Raw genomic sequence first — 11,512 nt, 5'->3', positions numbered from 1 at the left:
CCAGCTCCGGAGCGCCGCAGGCGGCGAGGAGTGGAGCGCCGGCGTCACGGCCTGCACCAGCGCCTCGGCCGCCGGCCGCGCCCCTCACCGCAGTGATCTTGGACTCATGGCCCGGCTCGCGGTCATCCCCAGCCACTCCTCCAGACTTCTGGGTCCCCCAGCCCGGGCAGCGGGCGGCCCAGCAGGCTCTTTGTTACCAGTTTCTGTGGCTTCCGGGAGCGGGCCGCGACCTGAGAGCACCAGAAGCCGGGGAAAGGGGGACACGGCCTCGCACAAGGGGGCTCGCGAAGACCGCAATACCTACAGCGCCAGGCGCCCTGCCAGATTACCCTTATAGCCCCCACCGGCTCCTAGGGACCTTCAATACAGCCCGTCGCGCCCGAAGAAACTCAACTCTGCGCCGCCAGCAAGGGCCGCACTTTTCTGGAAGCCAGTGAAGGGTCCTGATGTGGGAATGTAGGCAGCCACAGCGGATGCCTGGATATTTTGGAATCAGGTGTTGCTTAAATCTTCCTCAGAGCCTAAGAATCATTTTTTGAGTGAGACTCCGCCCTTATCACTCAGGTGTTTGGTGTGAAGCTTTGATCGTTAAACCTGAATTAAAAACAATCAACGACAAGAGGATAAGGCATATCTAAGGGAGCCGCGATGTGGGTGGCTGGGAGAAGTCGGATGCAGAGACCTTCCGGAGGGCGGGGAAGGGTGGTCACTGGTTCGGCCCTCTGGGCACCTGACATGGGGGCGGGAACCTGGAAAGTCGCTACAAGCCCGGAACTGGTCTTCCTGGACTTGAGTTTCTTTTACCTTCTGTTTCCTTGTACCTCTGGGAAGGGGATAGGATATAAGGGTCTTCAGCCGGGACATCCAGACTGACGCTCTGCAGCTACCAGCCTCTCAGGCTTGGGGGGTTGTCCGGCACCCCTCACCTGTGGACCCTTCCCTCCCCTAACTCTGGTCATGGCGAGATTTTGGGTCTGCGTGGCCGGTGCCGGCTTTTTTCTTGCAAGTCTGGTTTTGCATTCGCGTTTTTGTGGCTCCCCGGTGAGTTGAGTAGTGAGGAAACGACTCTCAGTGTTGTGAATGGCACGGTTGGGGTGAGATGGTGGGCCCTGGCTCCTGCACCAGCTTGTCCCCCAAACCTGCACTTGAGGCTGAACCAGTCGCCTCTTGATGTTAAAAAGGTGTGTGGATGCTATTTTCGCCTCCTCCCCAGCTCTAGAATAATTAAGAGTTTTATTATGTTCGTTTTGGTCTTTAGATGTATAACCTCATTTCTTTGGAATCTTAAAAAAAAAAATAAAAAACACCTGGAGGGCACACTGAATCTTTATCTTCTAATTTTACTTAAGGTTTTAAGGAACTTTGCTTTTCAAATTTCCTGGAGATCAGAGAAAGTTGCTTACCGGCTGGATTTGGATTGGCCTAAGTATTCAGACTACTTTACAGGAACAACATTTTGTGTTACAGTTGACTCACTCAACGGATTGGTTTATGTAGCCCAAGTAAGTAAAGTGAGGATTTTTTTTTTTTTGACAGAGGAAACAGCAGACTTCCTGTTTCACTGCACTAAGTATACATGTACACGCATATTATTCGAGCTATGCAACTTTTTAAAGTTGGCTTAAGAAAATATTTTGGTTTTAAATGTGATAGATATTAATATTGGTGGTTTTGAAATTGTTTTTTTTAAACATTACTAAATTTCTCAATTAACTTCATTTTTGTTTCTCTCCGACAAAATAAAGATTACCATTCCTTAAACCGATGCCATCTAAGCAGTTATTTTTGTATACCTTCAGAGAGGGGATAACATCCCAAAGGTATTAGTGTTCACAGAGGATGGATATTTCCTACGAGCCTGGAATTATACAGTTGACACACCTCATGGTATGTTTGCAGCCAGTACACTACATGAACAATCCGTCTGGATCACAGATGTAGGAAGTGGTATGTGTAGTAATATCTATTAAATTACCTTGTGGGAAATCACATCTTTGCCCATGTTCTTGCTTGTACATTTTAAAATCAGAGTTGCCAAATCTAATCGAAATTTCTTTTATAATTCATTGAAATCACTGGTTCCTAAAAATCTTTATATTGTACTCCTTCAGAATCAAGAAATTAAGCAAGGAGGCTGTAATCATTATGATCTTTTAAACTTGTCAAGGTCCTTTCCTCTTTAAATCATTGGTGGTTCTTCTCAAGTTAAGTAAGACTATACCTTTTTATGAAGCCCAATAAGACAGTGATCCTTTAAATGGAATGACTGGAGTCCTTAGCTCTTATTTTCTTGCACCAGTTCTCTTTCAAAAGAGGTTGTGCTAAGAAGTCTTAATTACTTTGTTGCCCAGAGTACAGAGATTTATAGAAACTGGTGGTAATGGTTTTGAATTTCTGCTGACTGAAGCATGTCTGAAATCTTCTGTCTCAAATATTTTCAGTAGACAGTGCAGAAAAAAGAAGTAAGCATAATTTAATTTGCAGCTATGAAGAAACTTTTCAGAGAAAGCAGTTCACTTGGACTGGTGGCTAAAACCACACCAGAAATAGCCTGTCATTACCTGAAGAATTCAGGAAGGCATGGGATCATAAATAGAATATTTCTAGTGTTCCTGGGCCCAGTTATGTTCTTGACTTAAGGGACATCCTGTTTTCCCATGCTAGCTAGTTTAGATATTAGGTTGTTTTTTGTTTTTTTACTTTTTTTCCCCCTATTTATGTCATTCTTTTTTTTTTTTTTAAACATGACTTCACTTGTTCCCAGAAATAAAAAGAGCAGATGAGCTTATATTTCCATAATTTATTTTGCTACCCATGGATCTGGAAAGCAGGTTTTTTTTTTTATTTCTCCTTTTTCAAAGGAGAAGATTTCCTCTAATGAAAATGTGACTGCAAATCAACCATTTAAAAAAAAATTACTAGTATTCTATCCTTTTTGTCATTTCTTGAGAAATTTTGAGGTTTGCTTTCTCTAATAATACTGTGTTCTCTTATTGCTGCAAACTTTGGCTCAAGGATCCAAAACATGCGTTATACTAAGTACACTTTTTAAAATGGAATGCAAGCTGATATGCTTTATTTCTGGTAAGCTTAGGGTAGCCAATTAGTTTGTTGATTACCTATCCATTAGTTCCATCTTATATGCCTTCAAGTTGATTTCTGGTAACTGCTTTATGATTTAACTTTATTAATTAATGTTCTGCTTTTTTCTTTTGCTTATAAGATCATGTTAACTCAAATAAATTTCAATGTATGTGAGAAAATAAGGTGCCAATGATTTGGAAAGATTCTTTTTTTCCATGGAAAAAAATCAGTGGATTCAATTTTTAATTTGTACAAGGAAAATATGTAATTTAAGAAATCTGTGTTATAGGGTCTGGGACTGGGGCTCAGCAGTAGCACACTTGCCTGGCATGTGTGAGGCACTGGGTTCGATTCTCATCACCACATATAAATAAATAAGATACAGGTCTATCAACAACAATAAAACATTTAAAAAAAAAAGATCTGTGTTACAGAGAACTTTTTTCTTGCCTACTGAAGTTTAAAATCTGTACATATATGATTGAAATAACAGTTTCCCATGTAAGTTGTTCATTTTAAGTTCCTTCTGATTTGCTTTTATATTCCATCTTTTTTAGGTTCCTAAGATAAAAGAAAATGGTACACATAGTTTGTTAACATTATGAGCATTCTTTGCAGTGAGCCAGTGTTTTTTATTTTTTTGACTTTAGAATTCACTTATGTTGGAGTAACTAAGATTTTAATTCATGAACAAATTTGTAATTTATAAAGAAGCACTATTGCTTATCAATTATAACATTTAACTATTTCAGCCATTCAACCTTGAATTACTGTTTAATTCTATCAGGGTTTTGCCCCTAGTTTATTTGAAAACTGAATGTTGTACAGTAATTTTATTTGTGAGACATTCATGTGTATCTTTACAGGATCGTATGGCCATACTGTTAAAAAATACAATACCTTTGGTGATCTTGTTCAAGTCTTGGGTACGCCCGGGAAAAAAGGCACTGGTTTGAATCCTCTGCAATTTGATAACCCTGCAGAACTCTATGTAGATGACACAGGAGATATTTACATTGTGGATGGAGATGGTGGATTGAATAACAGATTGATCAAACTGTCCCAAGGTACATGGCCTTGTTTCTCTGGTATTAAAATAATCTCATTTTTAAATTGGATTTGTTTGCTATTTTGTATAATGTAATAATGATGGGTATAAAGCTGCTTATAAAGGGCTAAAATGTATTTCTGGGAGAAAACTAGAAAACTAGGGGTGGCATTATCAACAATAAATGATTCTACTATAGGTCTACTTGTTCTTCATCAAGGATAGGAGTTTCCTTCAAAAGCAACTGAAGCAATTTAGTGAGACCCTATCTCAAAAAGAAAATTAAAAAAAAACAGGCTATGGATGTGGCTCAGTGGTTAAGCACCCCTGGGTTCAATCCCTGGTATCCCACAAAAACAAAATAGAGGGCTAAGTGGATATCATATTTAATTAAGAATGGAGAGTTAGGAGCCTGGAATCCCACAGTCTGTTTAATATAGAGTAAAAATTAGGAGATGGAGATACTAAATTGGTGAATAGGACAAGATTTCCTAAAGAAGTAGTCCATCAACTAAACTGGTTTCTGTGGGAGGCAAATAGAGGAATGGGCAAAAAGTTCTGGGAGGCTTTATTTTGCAAATCCACAGGTGGTAGTTCTCAGCAGCAAAGGAGCTTTGTGTCTCAATCAAATCTCCCCTTCCTTTCTCTTGCAAACTGTGAGAATACATTTCTGTTGGCCACCTGTTTGTAGCCATTTTTAAAGGGAGCCACGGGAAACTAATATACCCATATTCAATCTGTCTCTTAAATTTGGTTGGTTGGTTTTTTCATCGGATTTTTTAGATTTACCACAACTTATTTTCCTTTAACTATTACCAAATTTACTACTAAATGATAAAATGACTATATAATCTCCAAATGATAGAGCTCACTAGAAGTATATCCTGATATAGTCCTTCTCTAAATTCAGAATAATCTCACTTCAACTTAATTGCATCTGCAGCATCCCTAATTCCAAAAACGATTACATTCACAAGTAAAAGAGATTAGGCCCACAATTAATTGATAGTAAAGGAGACAAACTATAAAAACATAATGTTAATTTTTAAGCTCAGTGAAATGAAAATATGAAATAAAAGTTGGAAAAGGAACCTATTTGAGAGAGAATGATGTGAACCCTTAATGGTGATTTTGAAATCATTAAAAAATTCAAATGGAGATACTAATTAAAGAAGTAGATTAATTGCTTGAAGCATTGTAAAAATTAGGCAAATTGATGAATAGATAGAAAGCCAGGAAAGCATAGTTAAGTGAATGGGGCATAATTAGTTTTTTGCAATTTGTATCACAAAATGTAATACACAAAACTTAAGACATTCTATATATTGCACTGACCACATAAATTTACTATTTATAGATTTCATGATCCTTTGGCTGCATGGACAAAATGGGACAGGGCCTGCTAAGTTCAACATACCTCACAGTGTTACACTTGATTCATCTGGTCGGGTAAAAATACAGTGTCATTTGTGTCTGGGACAATTTCTGTGCATATGTGTGTGTATGGGCGTGTGGATCTGTGTGTTACTAGGTATGTCTGGGCGCATGTTCTGGTGTTGGGTATGCACTCACACTCATGCAAATGTTGGGGTCCTGTACTGAGGGGGTTCCCCAAGTATTTAGAAATGAGCACAGTAGATTAGAAGGAACAAATAAGGATCCAAACATAAAGTTAGGTGAAAAAAAATGTTGCCCTAATGTTGAAAATAGAGGAAAACTATTTCTAATTCATGAGAAAAATGAATTGATCATAAAGGGGATGGGAGAGGTTAATCTTAAACTTGAAAAAGAGCCTCATGGGTGAACTCTGATTCCTACTAGTTCCACTCTGAGGGACAGAAACCTTTAACCAAGAAATTTCAGTCTGTTCTTATCTTTTCCACCCCTACCTACTACCACCTCCTTCAGCTTTTACTCACCTTCTGAACAGATATCACTTCTTTGGGATTACCTTTCCACAATCAAATCGCCATCAAATATTTTTGTATTTCTCTTCATGTTTTCTTACAGTAAGTAGTTTGTACTTCCTCATTATAGTAACTATCATGCTATATTATCATCATTTAATTGTCTCCTGTAATAGATTGTAAGCTGTGTGAAAGCACATATTGAGTCTCTCTTGCTTTGTATGTTAGTGCCTGCACATACTAGCCACACAGACTTATTAACAGCTATTCCTCTTGATTCACAGTGCTTCAGGCTTTTGGCTTTTATGCCATTAGACATTTCTTCCATTTTCATTTCTGATTCTGTGTGCAGTGAACAACTGTCTAATTATGATTTGACTTTACATATTGATGAAGAATGTTTTGATCACTAAATCTATCTACCATAAGAACTTAACTGACCACATGAACTTTGTATATAAATTGAGAACTAGAATGTTAGAATTCTAGTTTTATATATTATCCTCCTGAGTTTGGTTAATTATTCCCTTTGTGGGCTAATAAAAAGACCAAAGTGTGCAAGACTTAGATCCATGCAAATAAAGAATGGTGAGGAATGTTCCAGAAGGCCTTGGAGATCATTCAATGGGAGTACTCTGTACTTAGTGATTAAAAAGTGAGTGTTAATTTCTATACACTTGTGTTTTTATAACAGCAGCAATGCTATTCTAAGCATTTTACATGATTAACTCATTTGATCATCATGACAACTTTATATGGTAAGTTAATTCACTCCAGAGTTAAAGACTTAGTATTTCTTAAACAGATTTCCTATCATCAAAATTTGTTGACTATTAAGAAGGAAAGATGTTGCTAACAATATAAGGTGTCAGTCAATCCCAGAGTGTTAACTTTATTTACACCTTGGTCCATTTGTCTAAGAGAGTGATCCCAAAATCCTTGAACAGACCTGTCCATAGAAAGAATCACAGATCAGGAAAATGCCTTGAGAAATCACCTTGCATCATGTTTCTGCTTGAAAATGAAGTCAGTGGCTATCAAAATTCACATGTTGATGAAGATAAAAATCAGAATATCACTGCAAAAAAAGTCCCTAAATCCATAAACCCAAGAAACCAATGGACCTGAAGTGCAGGGTTGGGGGCAAAAATCAGCAAAGTTAGCTCTCCCCTCCTGTTCATTCTTCTTACATCTCTACAGCCCCTAGGCACATGTCATCAAAAGTTCTTATACTTTATGCATGATGTAAATTGCACACACACATGAAATGTCATTTAGAATGAATCTAACTTCCTATTTTCTACCAGGAATTCCTTAATAACTCATTACCTATAACAAACCTAAATTAAGCATATTATTATAATAGTTTATGTGTTACTAACATCCCACTCTCCTTTAAATAGTTCACTTTGGACAAACCTTAGTAATAACAGCAGTTTTAATGATATTGCAATATGAATGAGTAAATGCCTCATTCCCCACTATACTGAACTGCTGAGGGGCAAGGCTGCTTTTACTTGCTTGTGTCTAGGTACTGGCAGACCAGCAGTGCTCAGTGAAGGTAGATGCTTGTTCAAGGATTGAATGAATGTTATTTTTTCAGTATATCAATCCTCAGCATTGTGTTCAGTTTTTAGTTATTTTCATGTTTGGTTAACTAGACAGACCATTACAGCCTGTGGATTAAGACACTTGGCCATAGACTGTGGCTTTCTTGCTTGTAAGAGCTTTATAGACAATGATTTTAACCTTTCTTTCCTTATCTGAAAATGGGGTTGATACTCCTTAGTAACTGTAAGTACCAAGAGATAATGTATTGGAAATGGATGAAAATAAACATTTATTATTCTTTTTTATTGTATCGTGGATCTTTTTTACATTTCAAGTGTTTCTGGTTTTTCAGGTATGGGTTGCTGACCGAGGAAATAAAAGAATCCAAGTATTTGATAAGGAAACTGGAGAGTGGTTAGGAGAATGGAATAATTGTTTTACAGAAGAGGGACCTTCTTCAGTTAGGTAATTATTTCTTTTTATTTTAAAATGCTTGTTTTAACTGATTTATATGATTAATTTTCCTGAAGCTAGCTAAAGTTTATAATATTTATTGTTAACTTTAAGCAGAGGAAAATGGACAGAAAAGATACAGAAATATTTGATGTCTGGGATTTTTAAATCCCAGATAAAGTGAAAAGTTAAATTTCCAGTGCTCTGTGGAATTTCAGTATCAAAGATAATAAATATGTGTTAGACATGTCCTACAACCTTTGGCAAATTTCTTTTTTTTTTAATTTATTTGTTCTAATTAGTTATATATGGAAGCAAAATTTTGATTCATAGTACACAAATGGAACACAATTTTTCATGTCTCTGGTTGTACACAAAGTAGAGCCACACCATTCTTGTCATCATCTATGTACCTAGGGTAATGATGTCCATCTCATTCCACCATCTTTCCTACCCCCATTCCCCCTCCCTTCCTCACCCTCTCCTTTGCCGTATTCAAAGTTTCTCCATCATCCCATCTCCCCCCCCCCACTTTATGAATCAGCATCCACTTCTCAGAGAAAACATTTGGCCTTTGGTTTGGGGGGGATTGGCTTACTTCACTTAGCATGATAATCTCCAACTCCATCCATTTACTTGGAAATAACATGATTTTATTCTCTCTTAATGCTGAGTAATATTCTGTTGTGTATATATACCACAGTTTCTTTACCCATTTATCTATTGAAGGGCATCTAAGTTGGTTCCACAGTTTAGCTATTGTGAATTGGGCTGCTATAAACATTGATGTGGCTGCATCACTATAGTATGTTGTTTTTAAGACCTTTGGATAGAGACTGAGGAGTGGGATAGCTGGGTCAAATGGTGGTTTTCTAAGGAATCTCCATACTGCTTTCCAGATTGGTTGTACCAGTTTGCAGTCCCCAGCAATATAAGAGTGTGAGCCTTTGGCAAATTTCTAAGCAAAGAAGGAAAATCAAAATTTGAGTCTATAGTATTGGACCCAGCCTAATGCCAATTCTCTATTAGTTTCTATTTGTTTGCGGCTATCATTTTTCTTAATTCAAGCTAATTTTGGGCCACAAGTACTATTTTAGATGTTTTTCCCCTCAACAGAATTAGACCAAATTAAAATTCTTCTTAAAAGAATATTTCTGGGAGTAGCTACCTATTGTTCAGTATTGTAGGGGAATAAAAATATTTACAAAAGTAAGCATTTATCTTTCTTCTGTATAAATTTATGTAAAATGTCTTCCTCCTTAGATTTACTCCAGATGGGAAGTACTTGATTGTGGCCCAGCTGAATCTCAGCAGGCTGTCCTTTCTGGCAGCACCCCCGGTGGGAAGCATTGGTGACTGCTCTGTGATCAGCACAATCCAACTACCAGATCAAGTTTTGCCGCATCTCTTAGAAGTCGACAGAAAGACTGGAGCAATCTATGTAGCAGAAATTGGGGCAAAACAAGTTCAAAAATTTGTCCCTCTGAATAGCTATCTTCTTTCATTCGGTTTATAGAATTTTATTCCTGGCAATACTTGAGGGCATGGCAGTTCAGGTTCATAGATTCATTAAAGGTTTACCATTGCTATCCAAGCACAAACATTTTGTTTATTTTTACCTGATAAATTTGATCAGAAGTATTGATTTTTTTATTTTATGCCATTAAGAATCATGTTTTGTTGATATTCTTGGGATTTAATTTTACTTATTAAGTGCATAAGGACATTTTAATGAAAGAAATATAACTAAAAAAAATAGTGTCAGAAAGAGGAACTAAGATTGTAACCTAGTTATTTGTTCTGGCAGATTAACTTCCTTGGTTTTCAAAAAGTGGGAATCCGATGAGTTCATAGGATAATTTATTGAATATCACATGAAGAACTGTATTCATTCAACTTATATAAAGTGACCCCTTGAGAAATTGTGAATAGAAAGGGCTTTTGAGTAATTTTGAGTACCTGCAGAGTGCCAGGACCTGGAGATTCAAAAATGAGGCAGCAGGATTGTCTGCCTTTTGAGTAGCTCAGGATGCAGTGGGGAGACAAGTGGACAGTCATGGCACGGACAGCAACGCACAAGTGTGGGACTTTAGTAGGAGCGTGGTACTCTGATTGGATTCATGGAAACTGGAGGGGAAGTCAGCTTGAGCTTGAACTTCAAAACTCAGAAGGATCTTAGCAGGGGATGTGGAGGGGAAAACATGTTTAGAAACCCAAGTTGTTTTTTGTTCTTTAGCTAAAAGATGCTTAATGACATCTTTAAATTTAGGAGTAAAATTACATTTCATAAGCACTTTACTAAGAGGAGTTTTTATAAATAAGTAGAAATTTTTTTAAGTTAATGATGGAAATAGGGCCTATCCTCAATTTTTCCTATTTTTCTTTTCTATTTTTAGCATAAACTAAGTACATTTCTAATATTTGTCTACCTCAAAAATTTTTTTCAGGAGAATTATTTGTATGGATATGTGCCAAATATTTGGAGCAATTCTGCCATTCTGTTTCTGCTTCTGTTTCTATCCTCTTCCCTCACATTGGTCTGAATATTGGCTTCCAAATTAGGGCCATTTTTTCAGTTTGTTCCAGTTTATTCTAGCTTTTGGGGGAACCTTATTGTGATCTTTCAAGATTCTTCCCCTTTATCTAGTGTTGTACTGTGAATTGTATAGCATATGAAGAGTCTTGAGCTGACTTTGCTCCTTCCCATTATGACTAGAGTCATAGTGAATTTATGATTGTCATAGTGAATCTGCACTTGTTTATATGCATGGATCATAATGTGGTTAGGAAGGTAAATCTACCACCAGGAAACCTAACCTGTATTCTAAGGCCATTGATAAATGTGTCTGTGCAGCTTGAATGTGTTGTCTTTGTTGAGTAATGTGGGAGCATGGTGGCTTTTCCTCCTCCTTGAAGGCTGTGAGGGTGAGGTACAGAAGTGCCCTTCAAATCTTATAAAACTTTCGGAAAATGTTTTTCTGTATATATGCAAAAAGTGTTTATTTGATTGGTAACTTGCAATCACAGTATTACACTTTTTTCTTTTGGCTTAATTGGTTAAATTAATGAGAAATGTGTTTTCCATTTAAAAATATGCATATTAAAATTTTGAAAAAAGTTAATATTATCTGGCTTTCCAAATAAAGATTGATTTTATTGTCATAAAAAGCAGTTTATGACTTCTTATTCCATTAAATATTCAGCAATCATAATATTACAGGTTGGTGCTAAGAGAAGATATCCATCTTTATAAAATGTAAGCTGCTCTGCATAAATATTGATAGAGGTTGCTTGGAAGATTTAAACAGCGTGGCTTCATTTGAGGTGGGGGGTGGTTATGACTGGGGGTACTAACTACCTGATTGTCTTATGTTTCTACAGCAGAAGTGGAACCTCTTTATGCCTCTACTTTCTAGGTTCATTTTTGGGGTAGAGAGGAGAGGAAGTGTTCCAATCAAAAACAAAGGCT

At 37.2% G+C, this 11,512-nt stretch overlaps 1 protein-coding gene across 1 annotated transcript; it reads left to right on the top strand.

Moving 5' to 3' along the window:
- The first annotated feature begins 724 nt into the window (after positions 1–724).
- Nhlrc3 (NHL repeat containing 3) lies at positions 725–11,211 on the top strand. Its single transcript, XM_005330229.5, has 7 exons — positions 725–1,041; positions 1,350–1,502; positions 1,800–1,947; positions 3,951–4,151; positions 5,490–5,581; positions 7,943–8,055; positions 9,307–11,211. Exons 1-7 carry the CDS (start codon positions 958–960, stop codon positions 9,557–9,559), a joined length of 1,044 nt encoding a protein of 347 aa, XP_005330286.1. The 5' UTR covers positions 725–957; the 3' UTR covers positions 9,560–11,211.
- Positions 11,212–11,512: the final 301 nt, after the last annotated feature.

The sequence above is a fragment of the Ictidomys tridecemlineatus genome, chromosome 6 (assembly GCF_052094955.1).
Source record: "Ictidomys tridecemlineatus isolate mIctTri1 chromosome 6, mIctTri1.hap1, whole genome shotgun sequence".
Classification (NCBI taxonomy): Eukaryota; Metazoa; Chordata; class Mammalia; order Rodentia; family Sciuridae; genus Ictidomys; species Ictidomys tridecemlineatus.
Note: the sequence above shows the minus strand (reverse complement) of the source record. Positions and strands in the feature narration are given on the sequence as shown.